The sequence below is a fragment of the Solanum tuberosum genome, unplaced genomic scaffold (genome assembly GCF_000226075.1).
Source record: "Solanum tuberosum cultivar DM 1-3 516 R44 unplaced genomic scaffold, SolTub_3.0 scf00378, whole genome shotgun sequence".
NCBI lineage: Eukaryota > Viridiplantae > Streptophyta > Magnoliopsida > Solanales > Solanaceae > Solanum > Solanum tuberosum.
In genome coordinates, this window is record NW_006239300.1 from 401,342 (window position 1) to 419,876 (window position 18,535).

Here is an 18,535-nt window from a genome sequence, read left to right on the forward strand (position 1 = left end):
CCCAATCTGATCTCCATAGTAGCTATTTCTTGATTCATCACTCTCTTTTTTCTTCAATGGTTGTCAGAGACAACATGTTGGTCTTGATGCTGAATCCATTTTAAGATGGAAAAAAAATAACAACAGGAAGAAGAATAAACTAAATCTTAACAAAAAAATAACTCAACATATATTTATTATCTGCTTTGTTATTAATTACTATCAAATTTGCTTTTATTTCGAAATCTTGAAGTATCTGTTATTTAGATTTTTTGAATAAAATTTGTGAAGTTCAAGCACCAGTAATTGAATATACAATAATTCATTTTTTTTGTTTCCATGTTCGATATCCAATATTTATATTGTAATCTGAATAATTCGTATATAATTTTTGGTCAAAATAAGATTATTTTTAGCCTAACATCGAGTGGATACTTCTATGTTAAATCATGATATGATAGCAACCCATCGGTGGCCCTCTAAACTTGGCACGAAGTTTCACTTAGGCACTTCAAGTGGGCGATGTTCATTTTAGACACCTCATGTAGGGTTCCGTTATGTCATTTTGACACTTTTTTTTCAATAAGCAAAAATATCTAATGTGTGTGCATTACACTCGCGAGTGACCTGTAAAATGTCCAATAAAATAAGGACATTTGTCATTTCCCCCCAAAATAATTCTTAAACAATGAATTTTGGTAAAACCAAAAAGATAACCAGTGAATTGATGACACGTGGCATATTGCCCAAATAATTAACAAAGGAAAACTTAATCACTTTTAAAAAGAAGTGTTTTGCAGAATACCAAACCACCCCTGACCCCCTAATCCCTCCCCCCCCCTCGCCGCCAACACCAATCGTCTTCTCCACGAAAATCAAATCCACCCCTACCCCATTCATCTTCTCCGCCATATCCGAGCTTTCTCTATTCTTTAAAGATTCAAAATCTATTAAATCCTCTTCCCTATAAAATAAGCATTCGATGGAATTTGAATGATTTGAGTGAAAAATAATTCCTATTCTATATTCGTAGTGGAGTAAAAGCAGAATTGAGAAAATTAGGACCAAACAAAATGGAGAAATTTATCATCATTGGAAACTTAAGTGCAGGTGCCGTTTTCCATGGAGAGTTAGAGACTAATTAGAGCATAAAATACAGAATGGAATCTAAGAAAGAGATAAAAAGGAATTTTTGAGAGAATTAGATCTAACAGGAATCTGAGGATTAAACTATCAAGCAACAAAATTGTTTGTATTAATTTCAATCATGATTTTGAACCACATAATTTAAACGAGTCCTAATTTAAAAACAAATAATAAACTAATTTGACTATTAAATTTAAATCAGTGAAATATATATTTAACTCTAAAATTTCTGTCAACACTTTTCACCATGGAAGGAGTTTAAGTTTATGAAAATGGTAGTTGAAAATAGGACAAGACGAAAAAGAAATTAAAAAAGAAGGCTAAATAAAGCTCTGACGCGCTGTTAGTGAGTGTTATACACTCATTATACCATGTCAGCGAAAAGTATCAAAATGACACAACGAACTCCTACTTAAAGTGTTCAAAATAAACAAAGCTTATTTGAGGTGTCTAATTGAAAGTTAGTGCCAATTTTAACGGGCTGCCGATGGGTTCACCCTACTAATTATAAGACATCTAATTTTTGTGAACATATAGCTCAATAAAATAAAATGAAATACTTTCAACAAATAAATAAAATAAAATAAAATGATGGGTCCCACCTCCCACACTTTTTGACTTGAACTATTAGCCTTATAGCAATGATAGCGGGAGAAAAGCTCCATTGATGTCAAGAACGAAAAAACTTCTCCCAATTTTGGAGAATTACACTCCAAGAAATCAAATTAAAATTCTCTGGTTTTGGGTTCATTCATGGCGGATTTCAAATTAAAGCTTCATTCATGGCATATTTCAGGTTTTTTGATGTATCTTTTAGTGATTCAAGCTTCTTCTTTTTTCTGGATTTGGCTGTGAAATAGTGTAGTTGTAGCACGCATAGCTTCAAATTTTACATTTTTCCTATAGCCGTTATAGCAGTGAGAGTGAGAGAAAAGCTCCATTGATGTAAAGACCAAAAAACTTCTCCCAATTACCTCAACCGCACCCTAGTTTTGGAGATATACTCTCGGCAATTCTGGGTTTCTTTGAAGAGGTTGAATTTTGGTATATTTGAATGGACAGAACCCAGCTTTTTCTCTATTTTTCAGGTTCAACTTTACAACTCTGGCATTTTTGTTTTCAAATTTTCTTCCGTTATTTGGAAGTAAAAAAAGTTTGTGATGACTTATTTGGTAGTTTTGGGGTACTCTGTGAGTTTGTCTCTGTTTGGTGTTTATAGTAATGTGTTGTATTTATTCAAGAGCTTGCATTGGGGAGATTTGTGCACCAAGGAATGTGGATGTTAAAGAACCTGAAAATGTGATTTAAGTAATACAATAGGATGACATTTCCTATTGTATTTTTCAGTGATTTTAAGTTACTTTTTGGATTTGGATGCGAAATAGTATACTTGTAGTGCTCATAAGTTCAAAATTTATTAGTTTTCTATTGTGGTTTTCAGCGATTCAAATTATTTTTGGTATTTGGATGTGAAATGGTGTACTCCATAAGTTCAAAATTTAGCATTTTCAGCGATTCAAATTATTTTTTGGATTTTGATGTGAAATAGTGTATTTGTAGAGTTTGTAAGTTAAAAATTTACCATTTCATCCAGCCGAGAGAGATAGTGAGAGAGACAGAGGATCAGCGGCGGCGAGGATGGTGAAATTTTTGAAGCCAAACAAAGTTGTTATCATTCTTCAAGGCAAATATGCTGCCTGGAAAGCTGTGATAGTGAGGGCATTTGATGAAGAAAAAAGGGACAGGCCATATGGCCATTGTTTGGTTGCAGGTCTCACAAAGTACCCGAAGCAGGCGAAGAAATCTCGTGTGAAGGCTTTCATCAAGCTCGTGAACTACAACCACATCATGGCTACTTGTTACACACTCGATGTGGATCTGAAGGATGTTGTCAATGCTGATGATCTTCTGGCACTTGACAAAAAGGTGACTGCTGAAAAAGTGACCAAGGCTAGGCTTGAGGAGAGGTTCAAGACCGGGAAAAATCGCTGGTTCTTCACTCGATAACATTTGCTTTTCAATATATAGTGCAGACATTTCTTGCAATTGGCTAATTTTATACATATTTATCTGCAGCGTGAAAGCAAATGTGCTTTGATATATGGTCAAATGAATGAATCTACTGGTGCTCGTGCTCGTGTTGTCTGCTATCAAGAATAGTCCAGGATATGAGCCTTTAAAAGCATTGTTGTCAAGCCATTTATCCTTCTAGAATTTAACTTGAGATCCATTGCCAACTTTATAGGAGATATTCTTGAAGAAGTCTGCTTGCTAATATGCTTCCAAATGCCAACTCCATGAGTTCATGAGCCTATTTTAGCACACCAATGAGTGTGGGTTATAAAATTGGCATCAATTTCAGTCCTCCATAGTGCTATCTATATCTCCATAACCATTTCATTAGCATGCTCTTCTTGTATAGTCTCAAATTTCTGATTCCAAGGTCCCCTTGTGATTTTGGCCGAGTGACTTTGACCCACTCTACCAATGAGAACTTGTGATTCTGGATATTACCCTCCCATAATAAATTCCTCCTTAATTTGTCTAGTTGCTTCAACACTGAATGTTCTCTCATTGTTGAGGAGTTGAAGCAGACTTCATTGTGTTTCAAGTGAGTGGAAAATTCCATTTCATAAAATATCTGCATTATTTGATGGTATGTTTATTAGTTTGAAGATGCCAAAGTATTTTTGCTTTGCTCTAACTTGTGTTATATAAATACGATTATTTCCATATTTTACTGAGAGCCAGTACTGTTATAAACATGTGAGTTAAACATATGTTCCTAACAATAATGGTTTTACTTTGTTTTGCACAACAAGGAAACATATAGTAAAAGAAGATGAGAAGTATGTATTATTGTGTTGAGATTAGTATAGTGAAAGAGAGAATTGAGACATCAACTAATTCACTTACAAAAGAGAGTATTTATATGTTAAAGCCTTGAAGGAAGGTATTTTTTTAGAGCTTTGAACTCTTCAACTAATTCGGAGTTGCTTGAATTGTACGATGTTATTGGGTTGTTGTATCCTGAAGGGGATAAGTCAAGAGATATGTTGCTGGATTGGTGTAGATTATGCTGCGGTGGGCTCGATGATGTAGTCGTAGTAGTCCTCTGATGGAAAATCTGTTAAGATCCGCCCATGATTCATGGAACTTCCACTGCGTAGCCGCGCTAGCAGGTACTACGATCGATCTATCCTAAAAGAATTGACTTATCTTCCATCTGCACTTGCGTATCAACAACGGAGTCTATCATTTCTTCGCCAAGGTTGCTTGCTAACTCTCAGCCACTTGTTAGAAGGAAGTGCAGCTTGATTGTCAGGGGGAATCAACGGGAAGGAAAAAAGAAGGTAGATTATTCTATTCTATTTCCTCCTTTGGTAAGGATTGGCTTTTTGTTCAAGGGTATGTTAAAAACCATCATTTTTTCTTTGTTTGTATCACCGAGACACCCGAAGGGCCGGCCATATGTACCTCGGGATCTCCGGCCCATTCAAATCAAAATAGAACGAGCACCTACGACTAAGGGAAATGGAATGTCGACCACAGGGTGAGAGAATCTTATAATACGAGGGCTAGTGACTGGTCAAGTCATTAAACTTAGTCATTTTGATCAACATGGCTGCAAGTGGACTGGGTTTATGGGGTTAAACTGACTACGACCAAAGTCATGGCTACTTCAACCAAAAAAAGGGTGACCCCCTATTCAAACCAAAAAGAAGTACCTCACCTCACTTACGAAGAAGTTGTTGGAGCTGGGCTCCGAAATTCTTTTTCATCTCCCCTGTCAAAGTCGACGTCTTAACCTGACTTCCTGAGCTCAGTTGATTCTTGAAGCAGTAGCTCTGGATCGAGAGCTGGATGCTTACCTTATTATTATGAAATGAAAAGGAGAAAGTCACTGAATGGCTCAGTACAGTCTCTGGGCTTTTCTGCGCTTTCATTGGATTAGTTTTCGGATAGGGCCATCGTTTAGGTTTCTGAGTAGCTAAAGTTAAGATAGAATAGGTCATCACATCCTGGGGTTGAAGAATGAGCAGCTTTAAAAAGGAATGGCAAGCAGGAAGGAGAGTAGTAACGTCGTATTATCCATCTGAAGCAGTAGCAGGCCAGGCACTGGTCTTTCTATCTTCTGGCTGTTCCCAGAAGGAATTTCCGGATCACACCTTCAGCGAAGAAATAAGGTGACCAGCTGGAAGTTTTTGAAATTCCAACAATATTTTCTATATAAAAAGGATCCGGAAAGCCTGATGGCTTTAAAGGATAGGGGAGTCCCCAATCAATCGCAGTAACTAGCTGTAAGAGAGCTGACTGTCTACTATCTATGTCATGCCTTGGCAGGTGAATATGAGAGAGAGGCTGTAAGTGCATTCTCTCCTTTTCCATCTTCTGGAAAGCACTCTTTGAGCACCCTAAGAACCGCACGTGCGAGTTCCCCCGCATACGGCTCAAGTGGCGAAGGCCCTTTCCTTCGCGCCGACCTGGACACATAAAGAATTTTTGGCGTCGAGAGAGATTTGAGATTTCGTAAGTAACTCAGTGAGTGCTAAGAAGGGCTTGGAAGAAGAAAATGAAATAGGAACAATCAAGATAGCAGGCGACCAAAAAGCTCCGAGCAAATCTTCTAGAGAGCGTACCCTTAGTTTCGACTCTTTCTCTATTCTAAAACGAAAAATAGAAAAAAGAAAAAGAAGCCAAATTTTTTTCTATGGACCCTTTCCACCAGATTACTTTGACCATAGTCTTGACCTCCGATCGAGCTACGAACACGGGCGCAGTGAACTGTAATTGTGAAAAGATTGGAAGATTCGAAAATCAAAAAATCTCAAAATAAGGATCAACCCCATAATCACTAAAAGGAACAGCATGAGACACAGGGCACTATTCGCCTTGGGAGTGGTTCGGCCATCAAGCTACTTTGTGGGGTAGGGGACCAGACTGGTGACATCAACTCGAACCTCATTCTTCTGCAATTGATGTTACGGATTAGCCGCACTCTTGAGGCCAGCAGCTTTGCTCAACATTTTCTGCCGACTGTCAGCCTTAAATCTCTATAAAGAGAGCGAGATATACACATCTCAACCTGAATGAATTGTTTATTCATTTCTTGTCATTATAGTTTTAAACTGTAATTTATTACATTTGTAGTATATATACCAACACAACTCATAATAAGTTTAGTAATTGAGGAAGAAATTCAAAGTGTGTGAAGGGTACGATAAATAATAAATCATTCTAAACGATCAAACACTTTTTTAAGATCAACTTTTAGAATCATCTCAGCATTTTTTTTGTCTTGTTGAAATTGAGATGTTATCTTGAATGATAATGACATTACCATTAATCCTTCTATTAGAGACAAAACTAGCTTGATAACCTTGGAACAAGCTAGAGGAAGGATTTTATCCTTTTAGTAATAACCTTAATATATTTTGTTATAACGTCTAATAGATCTAAAGTTTTTCAGTTTGTTGGCGTTTGCAATTTTTCAGATAAAGGCATAGGATAATATTATGGGTAAACTACATAAATTTCACTACTTTAGATCCTAATTACTAGGAATCCTGATAGTTTTCAATATTACTTTCTATATCATTTTCCGCTATCGGATATATGTATCATAAGCCGTTAGATACATGTATCTATCAGACTTAAAAGGACAAGATACTTGATTTAATTGATTTGAATTAAATGTTGTAACCTAATTCCTTAATTAAAAGAGTATATGATGGGAAATTAACAAACAAAACGTATTTAGTAGATCCATCCGTATCAATTGTTACCAATTTTAATAAAACAATCTTAATCTTTACTTCATCTTCTTCATCAATTCCTTCTTTTGAATCTTCAATTTTCAAGGCATTTTTGCAAATGGCGAATATCACAATATTGTTGGAAAAAAAAGTGTCATTATTTTCTAGTGTGTATCTTGGACAAATAATGTGTACGTCATTATTAAAATTAATGATCTGATGTTTAAGAGTAATGATTTGTTTAGCATGTATCTCGAAATCGTTGTGAGTATCTGGAAAAAAAAAGTGTCATTATTAAAAGTATTGTTTACAGTTCTGCTTGAATCGGATTGTGCATTTTTGGGTGTATTCATTCTAGCTACAATGGAGGACCAGTAATGATGGTGGAGAGAAGGGAGGAAGACCAGTAATGATGGTGGAGGATGTGGGTGGAGACAAGGGAGGAAGACTGAGAATTTGAATTATTAATGTACCTTTAATTAAGGAGTTTAAATTTTAAGATAATTATTCAATATCATATTTAAAATATTTGTGTATTTGATTTAACTTTTTCAAAATATATGGTAAAAAGTGGTATTATGAATCTCGTGGGAGTCGATCACTTGGTGGTTATTTACTTGCAAAGTTGAGTTTGTAGAAAGAGTCAAAGAACATCTCCATCTTTTAAGTCGTCAAAGATGAATTACATTGGTGCTATTATTAAGAGCAGATGATATACCTTTGTACATTAGGACCAAATGAATGATACTATATATTATATTATATATATACGTATTGAAGTTGGTACCTTAAGTATCATTATCATTAAGTTTTTTAATAGTAGTATGGCGAGCTTTGTTGTTGTATTTGTTTGACTATAATAGTAGTTTGTTGCACATTTGACATACTAAAGATAGAGGTGACCCCATTGCACTCAAATCCCGAGTCCACATACATATAGTTGCTTTTGTAATATAAAGAAGTAAATGATCACAACCAAGCATAAAGATTGCTTATTAAGTTCTGCAAGGGCAACAAATGCCACTTTTTGAAAAGGTATAAATAAATATGGAAGAGTCAATGGTGCTATATCATATCATATATTATTATAAGTGGAAGTTTCAAAGATGAAAAGTTGAATTACCATTTTATCCCTAGACTAAATTAAACATCTAATTAAATAAATAATATTATTTTACTTATTTTTTGAATTGTAAGTTATTTAAAAGTAGGAAAACATAAGTTTAAAATAAAATAAGTACAAAAATCTACATTAAAATTAATCAACGTTACTACCCCTAATTTAAATACTGATTCTATGATATTTTTGTACCAAATAATAAATTTACCATCTAATAAATGACAATAATCAATTAAATGGGAAGTGACCATATATTAACCAATTAATTACGTTTGATGAGAATCTCAAAGGTTGGAAAACTAAAATTTGAAATGTTCATATTCATCTTATCTATTCAATTGATCTTTTCTTTATTTATTTGTCTATTAAAGAAGAATTTCATAAGTCAAAAAAATATGCATCCTCTTACTATATATATTCCAGACCTATCAACATTTTCTATGGTTCATGTGTTTTTTAATTTTCTAATTATTAGATTCTCAATTGTATTAGAAAATATTATATTATTTTTTTGTAGTTGATTTTCCTTTGATAGTTATTTAAACAGTATTTGATTGTTAAACTTTTTGGACTTTTTTTGTTGCAGCAATAAAAATTTAGTCAAGGATGTATAACTGAGTTCGAACATGAGAGTGAGTTCCTATAATCTTATAACAAGCTTCGAGAAAGTAAGTTTGTGTTTATTCTACATCAATATTATTGTGATAGTTTATTTTTTTATGTATGGTATTTTATGATTAATATTCTTTCCTTATATTTGGTAATTCATAATATTGAAAGGCATAACTTTATCTGCACCGAGTATTTGACATTATTCATTCTATACCTTAGAAATAAGCAATTATATATGATGCTAAATTTGTATGTAGCTCCACCCCCCCTCTCTCTCTATAATATATATATATATATATATATATTAAGCTGTTCATTTTGACATCAATTCAAGGTGTTCATTTATTGATTGTTGCGGCTGAACTTCATATGAGGATTCATGAATGGGGTAAGAAGAAAGATGTTGTTTCTCATCATAAATGGTCATGTCAGACAATAAACGACGAGCCAAATTCTAAGGGACGTCTGTCAAACATTAGTGTATTGCAAGTGTAATACGATAACCTTATAGTTGAAAAGTTGGATTACAAAAGGGCTCTATAAAAGTTAAATTGGGCTATTTTCTTCTATTTAATTTCTTTTAATACATTTAAGGTATTGAAAAGAAAAGTTTAAGTCGCTAAATTATTAACAGTTTCTTTTTTTCTTCCGTTACATCATTAGACACTTTTTTGTTCTTCAATTACACATGCCAATTTCGAAATCTTCAAAAATTCTTAGTTATAGCTTCATAAAAAAGTAAAATGACTCTTTTCTTAAATTTTGAAAATACTATGTTCAAACAAACACATCATATACATTCACCATCTCACATTTTCAATCCGAAGTCCAAATTCTTCATAGTCTGAATTTTATAGAAATAAGTATAATGTAAAGATGTGACATACCAAGGCATTAACAATACAAGATCATTTTGTAATTTCAATTAAAGCTTATCATGGGGTGAAATAAGAAGAAAAAAATATACGGATCGTGAGTTCTACAATAATTTTGATCTGAAGCTACGTATAAAAATGATGATGTACTCTTATTATTATATAATATTTATAGAAGATAATACTCCATAATGTTGTATATTTTATTCTTAAATTTAAAGCTAGTATTCATCTTATTAGATTAGGTGTTATATAATCTTAATTGATTTTACATATTTGAGTATTTCTTAGCTGTCAAACAAATAAGTAAAAATAAAATTATAATATTAACCTAAATGGTTGTGTCTGTATAGAGAAAACATCTATATATTTACTAGAATATATCTTAGTCTAGACGACTATATTTCGAATCTCTATTTTTTTCTTTTGGATGAAAATTGTAAACTTTATACATATACATATTAATCAATACAAGTTTTGGCATATCTATAAAAATAAATTATGCAATAAATAACTATCGACATAAAATTATGTTTGTGTAAATTTTATAAAATAGTAGTAGACAAACGTGCAACACACGTTCCCTATAACTAGTAAATATAAAAGAGTCAATGGTGCTAGATTTGAAACAAACAGAAAGACAATAACAAGACAACCAAGTGCCCAGGGCCAGCACAAAAGTCTTCACAGGACCATTCTGACAAAAGATCAGAAGCCAGCAACTTCATACCTTTCAGTAAGCCTGCCCCAAGGATTTTGGCTTAAGAAGATAAAGCTGGGGGGCTGCATGGGAAGTAGAACCAAAATTGCCCAGACCTGTATAATAAATAACCACGACAAAGGAACATAACATAAAGGAAAAGAAAATACTTGTCCCCAACAAAACAAAATATACATCCCAACAAAATCAAGCTACAAGAATGCTTAAAGACATTATAATTCTATTGCCAATTATGTTTGTTATCCTTTTATTCCCTGCCTAGTTCCTTCATGAGATGTCAGAACCACCACCAACAGTATAAACTAAAACTCATTGATTGCTTGAAGAAGCACAACAGCTACCAACCTCTGGACTTCACTCTTCACTCCAGAAGAGTTAACTCTTTAACTTGGATTTCCAAGTGGCATTAGCTGTGAATTCTGAGCATCAGCCTGTTCAGCCATCTCATTGCCAAACTGCGTAAATGGAGTACTTAATTCAGTAGATGATGATCTACTAAGATGTGCTTCAGCATTTCCATGTCCTGTAGTGTTATAATCAAATACAACACGTTGGAGATTTTCTGCAAGCAAATCAGGACCAGACATTTGAGGAGATCGCGGACTTGACATGGTTGAATTCTGTACTGATGGTGGTATCAGCCAATGAAACCAGTCATTTCTCCGCCTTAACTTTTCACCCTGCGACACAAGGAAGAAATATTTTAAGACCCATAACAGTTGAGAGACAAATACTATCATGTATTTTCTAATTTTAGTATAAACACTACACTTAAAGCCCATTTGGATTGGCTTAAGAAGCAGCTTTTAAGAAACAACTTTTTGAAGGTAAAACTTAAAGGACTTTTAAGTCAAAGAATAAAAAGTAGGGAGAGTCCTACTTTTGACTTTTAACTTATTTTAAGTCATTTTAAACTTATTTTAAGTTATTTAAATTTGCCAAACACTCCCAAAAGTCTATCCAAACCGGCTCTAATACTCCCTCCATCCCATTTTATGTGGCACCCTTTCCTTTCCAGTCCGTCCCAAAAAGAATGTCACCTTACTATAATTGAAAACAAATTAACTTTAAAATTTCTCTTTTATCCTTAATGAAATGATTTCCAGCCACACAAATCTCTGAGGATTATCTTAGACCACAAGTTTTAAAAAGTCTTCTTTTTTTCATAAACACCATGCCAAGTCAAAGGGTGCCACATAAAAAATGGGACAGAGGGAGCATGTTCCTAGTTATGGAAGCACTACACACCAAAATAGGCCCGTGAAAGAGTGTAAATGCAAAATACTACCCAAGTATTTTCATGATTAGGATTAGGATATCAAGCAGTTCCCTAATTCTGAAGCACTAAACATCTCAATGAGCTTAGAGGACATCAGCAAACAAACTCATTATATAAATCAAACAGCACAACTGTGAACCTAGGACACATTAACAGGGATGAATTGCAAGCCATTATTTTGTTTCTAGCATGACCAACTTCAAAGAATATGGTGGGCAATGCGTAAGGCTATTGAATTCTTAAAAGGGAAACAGGCTCTAGGTGTACACAAGATTCCATGGTCACATTCTCTAATGGTCTTTAACAAGTGCTCCATTCTTTTACAACACAAGCACTTTACCGAAAAACTCAAATAATGCATAGCGAACCTTTTCTTTTTGGCCAGAGAAAGTAGAGACTAAAAGCCTAAAAAGACCACAAACCACATGTAGAAATAGAAAGGATACCTGCACTTCTACAACAGTAGAGGACCTCATAACATTCAGAATCAGTTGTATATTATCTGTCAACTCCATTACCTGCAAAAATAGAAAAACCGATTCTTATCTTAAAACAAACCATTTGACGTATTTTATTGCCTGTAAATGAACAGTGGAACCATAAATCGAGATGAAATATATTTTGGATTCTATATTAAGTACAACTAATTTCATTTAGACTCCGCATTAATCACAAAATTTCTTTATCTCTGATACTCAATAATTTCCACAAGCACAAATTCTACTTCTTAGATGACCACAATTTCTTTCATGAAATACCTATCCCTCTATCAGAAAGAAATTCATAAAAAATAGATTTGATTGTAGTGTGTAATTGTTATGCACACAGAATTGGCAGGCGAAAAGTAAGCCGGGTTTTTCACAGCAAACAAAATTATCAGAAAAAAAAATGCTAAAGGCATTCATCAAGTGATGCTGCACTAGGATATACTAAAGAATCGTTGATCTCAAAGAATATTCACATACTTCTCCGAGGGCCTTCACCTCAACCTCGAAAGATTAATCATCCAACATATGTCACGGCAGTGGCAGCAAAAATGGCATAGAGAACTATCACAAAAATGTTATTATACAGACAGCACACCAGATTGAACCAAAATCATTCAGTCAAAGTACAAACTCCTTAAAATGTGGTACAGATCAGAATCCTTTATATCATCTTAGAAAATCAATTGTTCAGCGAACTAGCATGTCAGAATATTTGAGTAAGTGTTGAGTTCATCCCTCATTGTGTAGATATAAGATGTGAATTGCATCTCCCCCTATGAATAAGTGTGTTCTGTATTTTCGATTTTCATCAAATCCTCAATAAATCTCTTCAATACTCTTATTTTCTCACATATTAGGACAACCCTTCATAGTTCATACAATTTTCAGCTGTCAATATTTTCAAGGTAAGATTACCTTTTCAAGTTATACTCCTTGGACAACAAAGTTCAACAAAAGCAGGCCTACCCTACAACCTACTGTATCCAGATCACCTTGTAGCAGAGAGCATTCACATATTGCACTCATAACCATCCCATCAAACAGGTACTCACTCAACATCGCCCAGCTGTACTATATATGTAGGTAGAACATTGGTAAATCCAGCAAATATCATATGAAAACAATCATTTATTTGACATGAATTTCTGCTCATGATAAATAAGCTATTCAGTTTAGTGACCTCAACTCCAAATTAATACGCTGAACATTAATACTTTGAAAAAAGCATCTGGATAAAGCCCCATATAACATAAGTTATACCATAGAATGATCAAATCCATTCAATTTCTTACAACTACCTGTCATATCATGGACCTGCCAAAGAAAGAGGGCAACATCATGCAACTCTGCAAGTATTCCACCCCGACTAGTTCGGACAATGAAGGAATTTTCCTCCCTAAGGAAGGAGTTTGAAGTCCTCACTAATTCTACCTTTATTCCCTCTTGTAATACTATTAAGAGAGAAAAGGCAACAGTGATAAGAGAGATAGAAACAGAGGCCTGGCTCTTTTCCACTGATTTTATGTTCAACTATGTCCTATTTTTACTATGATTCTATTATGCTGATACCAAATCTTGAGGACAACCTAAAAACCTCGAAAACAAGCTGTTACAGAAGACTAAAGAGGCTCACCATTTGCACCAGAAAAAATGTACAAATAGAAAAGGAAAGTCAAAAGGATAAGATACAAAAACATCATCACGGGTAGTCAGTCTCCCACTTTGTCTCCCTGTTAGAGGAAAAGATATCATTGAGATTTTCTAACCAATAAAAAAGGAGCCAAGGCCATTAACCAGGCTCAGCAACATTATTAACAGTTACCAACAATAACATGAATTAATACGTGGGGATGCATTTTCAAAAGACTGAGCTACTAATACAGCTGAAAATATAAGCCAAGAACTAAGGGACAAGAAAACACTCAAAGCAACTCACTTTCTTGAAGCCTGCTATTAGCGTAACTGGAACCCATCCCTGTTCATCCATGTTTTGTCGCAAGAATGTGTCCTTAATTAAATTCTCATTACTACAACAAAATTTAGGGGCAAGAAGAGTTCAGAATACGAATACAATTAAGGAGTTAGCAAATAAGAGCAATTACAAGCAAATAGAATAAAGAAGCATCTACCTGAAATAATAATCTATCTGGTTCACTATTCTAGTATGCAACTGGGTATCTGGAACATGAACGTAGACAGGTGGTACAGGAGAAAGCATAGGCATTCTGAGTGAATCAGGGAACGGACCTGGAAAATAAAATAATGGTGGAACTTCTGCATATTGGTTAAAGTATCAGTAGAGAGACAAAATGGGGTATACTAACTCAGAGAAAAGATTTCGAGAGAAACATCTCACCAGAGTAAACCATGGGAGGTCGATAGGGCTGTACAGGCATGGGGGTAGGTATAAAAGGTGGAGATGTATGAGGTGGGCCCCCCATAAATGGCCTAGCTGGACCTCTCTGTGGCTGCATGTGTGCATCCCTATTCCCCCAACTTCTGTGGGGTTTCCAATCTGGATTTCGACGTTCCTGATCACGCCTACCCCCATAACCATTATAATATGTGCCATCTCCACGGGGGTGTGGACCAACATTGCCTCTCCTATTTGCATTTCGTTGATGTTGGTAGTCATTTCCACCATGTGATTGAGATCCAAATCCTCCCCATTGTCCACCATTCCTATAATTATTATTATCCCTAGAAGAAGACTCAGCACCAGAATTACCTGACTTTGCAGAATTATTAAAGACTGTTTCCACCTCAAAACCTTGTGCCTGTTGCTGAGAAAAGCCACCATTGGCTGATGCATTATGGTTTGAATTACCACCACCGCGCTTCATAAATCTTTGGCGGCTGGGTACAACATGGTTCAGCATAGTGTTAGGGTTCACATTGTTAGTATTAGCTTGCCTATGAGAAGCTGATGCCATCCCAGTGCCCTATAAGATCCACACATTAACATATAAATGAGCTTCTGGAACTAGTGTGGACTATTAATCCATACACAGGTTCCTCTAGCATGTACACACATAACCAGAAAATATATAATCAAAATATAGGACATGCAATAAAACAACGAGAACCAAGCAGCAGATAGAGCAAAAACAACATCAATTAGTGCACCTCAATCCTAAGGTAGTTAACATCAGCTATATTAATCCTCAAATCCTAAACTAATCAGTTAGAGCAAAGTATAGAGAAAAGGAATGGGGGAATAACCTCTGTTACAGAAACTGATCCGTCGGACAGAGATTTGAGTGAATCAGAAGAAGGCAATTTAGGTGAAGCCTTAGTGGAGTCAGAGAGAGCAGGCCAAGAGACAGCACCCATAACAGGACTAACATCAGCTGCACCATTTGACGGTTTATTCCAAGCCGGCTTTTTAGCCCCATTGCTGTTGGTGTCACTCTCAAGCTGAGTGTCTATAGCAGCATCTTCTGGCGATAAGGAAGATGCATAACCGGCTATCACCACTTCATCAGGAGGCGAACAATCAGAGGAGTGAACAACTTGCTCACAAGACGCCGGAGGAGAAAGTGGAGGTGAAGAGGAGGTGACCGCAACGGTAGATTCTGATTCGCCAGTGCGAACAACCTGTATCCAAGGTGAGGAAACGCCACGCCCGGCTGATGATCGCCGTGACTGCTGTGGACTGTTGGGACCACCGGCGCCGGTTCCGGTTCCGGTGCCGGAGTGAGAATGATGTGCCGGAGCCGGGTTAGTAGTAGGTGTAGCCATCATCAAAACTAGGGTTTCTTTGTACGGAATAAAAAAAAATCAAAAGTGATCTCCGTAAATCTCTGGAAGACGGATTCTAATTAGTGCCCTCTATACTTGAAAATCCGTTAGACTATTCCCAAAGAACAAATAAACAAATATTGAATCGATCAAAATTTTCTACAGAAACACTGATAATCAATGAATGCAAATAAAAGTTAGAGATTATTATAACTGATAAACAACAATCGAAGATGATTTTGCACCAAAACAAACTCACAGAGCAGAGAGAGACGAGCTTTCTCTCTCTTCCTCTCTCCTCCGAGCTTTCTCTCTCCTCTTCCTCCTGTGTTTATTGTTTATGTTGGAGTAGTATTTTTCTTCTTTTGCTTTTAATAGCAGTTAGAGAAAACCCAAACCAAATTGTAGTAGAAAACTTAGATTTACGAAAGTGCCCTTGTTCTAGAGTCTACTTTGCGGTGAAAAAACTAGTTTCACCCGCATGGTTTTGATTGGGGTTTTACCCTCGTTATAGTTATTATAATAGTCATTAAATATCACTATACATACCCATAAATATATTTTACCATAGCAATTATAAAATTTTAGACGAACAATAACATTACAACAAGGTTTAATTGTATTAAGAGGTTATTTATAATAATCTAATAATAAATGACTTTTTTTGAGCAAATTTCATTTTATCCTCCTAATATTTTAAAATTTAAAAATAATATATTTTCACGTGTTGAACGACGATAATTTCACAACTTTCTCGACAAATAGTCCAAATTTAGGGGGGTCTGTTTGAGTTCATCTCCATTTGAATTATCTACTTATACGTTACGTGGTTTGAGAGTTGTCGTGTAGCATTTACAAACAACGCATCAATCACTACAAACTTTCACGTTTTTATTTAAATTTTGAATTTGATTATCTAGTAATAAGTAAATGGGTATTATGTGAATTCAAAATCTTCCTAGCGACATGAGTCTAGCTACTGTCTAGATACAAAGAGCTTAAACTTGATGATTCACTTATGTGATTCAATATATTAGTTTGATTTTGATTTTTTCATAAATTTATTTAACATTTAACTCAAAATAAATAATGAATCAACTTAAAAGTTAAGTATTGAATCACCAAATCAAATATTGGTCAACAAAAATAATTATAGAATATTGATCATTTCTAATACAATTAAAATGTTAAAAATATTGACTTTTAAGAAACAATTACATATAACATAAAATTGTAATCTTTATAATTTTATATAATGTCTATAATTTTGAATTTACCTAAGAATTATTACTTCCAATATTTGATAAATCAAAAATTTGGCACCAAACTATCATAATGAAATTTGAGTCCATCCATATTCCATATGGTCAAGATATCTTTTCGTTTCTCTTCTTAAATTATTTTGGTTTATTCGAAAATTAGTATTTAATCATGAAAATTGAAAATATTGAAAATTCCATTTTTTTTTACCTTTTCACTTTTATTATTTATTTTTTTCAAATTTTGTTCTTTTTAATTATTATTATTTTTATATAAAAATGACCTTATTTAAACTATATTTTATTTTTTTAGAAAATTAAATATTATATGCTAAAACTATAACTAAATCATCCTCAACTTCAACTTCAAAATTTTCAAATAAAGTGAAAAAATATATTTTTTTAATAATATGTAGTAGCTCGTATATGAGATTTCACTTATCACATTATATTCTATCTGTTTTGAGCTTGGAACAAATTTGATTATTTATATACAATTAAACCTTATTGTCGTTCATCGTTTGTCCAGCACTTTTTCTACAAAATATATTTAGAATTTGAATGCATTTTTTTAAATATAAGTTATATCACTAAATTACTAAAAACTAGCAAAATCACCTAACCGGACTACTTGAAATATATATATAATGTCATAAATTAAATCTCATATATGGGCTACTGCATATTTTTATTTTAAAAAAAATCACTTTATTTGAAAATTTTGAAGTTGGAGTTAAGGATGATTTGTTATAGTTTTTGCAAATAATATTTGATTTTCTAAAAAAATAAAATATAGTTTAAATAAGGTCATTTTTATAAAAAAGATAATACTAATTAAAAAGTACAAAATTTGAAAAAATAAAATAATAAAAGTGAAAAGGTAAAAAAGATATTGATTTTCACTATTTTCATGATCAAATGCCGATTTTCGAATAAATCAAAATAATTTTAAGAAGAGAAAAGGTCTAAGTTATCTACGACGCCTTAAAGTTGTCCGCATAATTCATTTAGACACCTCAACTAAGACTCGTACCTATTGAACACCTCTACCCTCCTGAATTTGAACCATTTAAATATTTTTTTGCCTACATGGCACATTGTTTGTGATTCACCTCAAATAGGCGCGTGAAATGTATTTAGTTTTGCGTTTTTTTTCAAATTCTAAATATATTTTGTAGAAAAAGTATCGGACAAACGATGAACGATAATAAGGTTTAATTGTATTAAGAAGTTATTTGTAATTATTTAATAAATGACTTGATTGTATAAATGATTTTTTTTTTAAAAGTAAATTTCACTTTAATCTCCTAATATTTAAGATTTGAAAATAATATCCTTTCACGTGTTGAACGACGATATTTTCACAACTTTCTCGACAGATAGTCCAAATTTAAGGTGGTCTGTTCGAGTTATCTCCACTTGAATTGTCAACTTGTATGTCACGTGGTTGGAGAATTGTCGTGTACCATTTACAAGCGATACGTCGATCACTATAAACGTTTTACGTTTCTATTTAAATTTTAAATTTGATTATCTAGTAATAAGTGGACATGCATTAT

General features: G+C 33.9%; 2 protein-coding genes across 4 annotated transcripts; one reads left to right on the forward strand and one right to left on the reverse strand.

Annotated features, from left to right (window-relative positions):
* The first annotated feature begins 1,792 nt into the window (after nucleotides 1-1,792).
* Nucleotides 1,793-3,227, forward strand: LOC102587779 (60S ribosomal protein L27-like). Its single transcript, XM_006361885.2, has 2 exons — nucleotides 1,793-1,921; nucleotides 2,720-3,227. The coding sequence occupies exons 1-2, from the start codon at nucleotides 1,879-1,881 to the stop codon at nucleotides 3,130-3,132; spliced, it is 456 nt and encodes a 151-aa protein (XP_006361947.2). The 5' UTR covers nucleotides 1,793-1,878; the 3' UTR covers nucleotides 3,133-3,227.
* Nucleotides 3,228-10,003: 6,776 nt separating this feature from the next.
* On the reverse strand, nucleotides 10,004-16,063 carry LOC102588104 (la-related protein 1C-like). Of its 3 annotated transcripts, none has more exons than XM_006361887.2 (6): nucleotides 15,199-16,063; nucleotides 14,333-14,918; nucleotides 14,106-14,223; nucleotides 13,913-14,003; nucleotides 11,935-12,006; nucleotides 10,004-10,889 (listed from the first exon to the last, which is right to left on the reverse strand). In XM_006361887.2, exons 1-6 carry the CDS (start codon nucleotides 15,718-15,720, stop codon nucleotides 10,593-10,595), a joined length of 1,686 nt encoding a protein of 561 aa, XP_006361949.1. In that variant the 5' UTR covers nucleotides 15,721-16,063; the 3' UTR covers nucleotides 10,004-10,592. The 3 variants fall into 3 exon arrangements, with proteins under 3 accessions (XP_006361949.1, XP_006361948.1, XP_015158230.1); XM_006361886.2 differs by having other exon boundaries at nucleotides 14,106-14,250; XM_015302744.1 differs by lacking the exons at nucleotides 10,004-10,889; nucleotides 11,935-12,006 and adding an exon at nucleotides 13,495-13,706 and having other exon boundaries at nucleotides 14,106-14,250.
* Between the last annotated feature and the right edge of the window lie 2,472 nt (nucleotides 16,064-18,535).

Excerpts from the sequence above, each read along its gene's own strand:
- LOC102587779 (XM_006361885.2), top strand. The coding sequence starts at position 1,879 with ATGGCGGATTTCAAATTAAAGCTTCATTCATGGCATATTTCAG. Across the intron at positions 1,922-2,719 it reads TCATTCATGGCATATTTCAG|CCGAGAGAGATAGTGAGAGA; the intron begins GTTTTTTGATGT and ends CATTTCATCCAG.
- LOC102588104 (XM_006361886.2), bottom strand. The coding sequence starts at position 15,720 with ATGATGGCTACACCTACTACTAACCCGGCTCCGGCACATCATTCTCAC. Across the intron at positions 14,004-14,105 it reads CAGATAGATTATTATTTCAG|TAATGAGAATTTAATTAAGG; the intron begins GTAGATGCTTCT and ends ATTTTGTTGTAG. Across the intron at positions 10,890-11,934 it reads CTACTGTTGTAGAAGTGCAG|GGTGAAAAGTTAAGGCGGAG; the intron begins GTATCCTTTCTA and ends CTTGTGTCGCAG.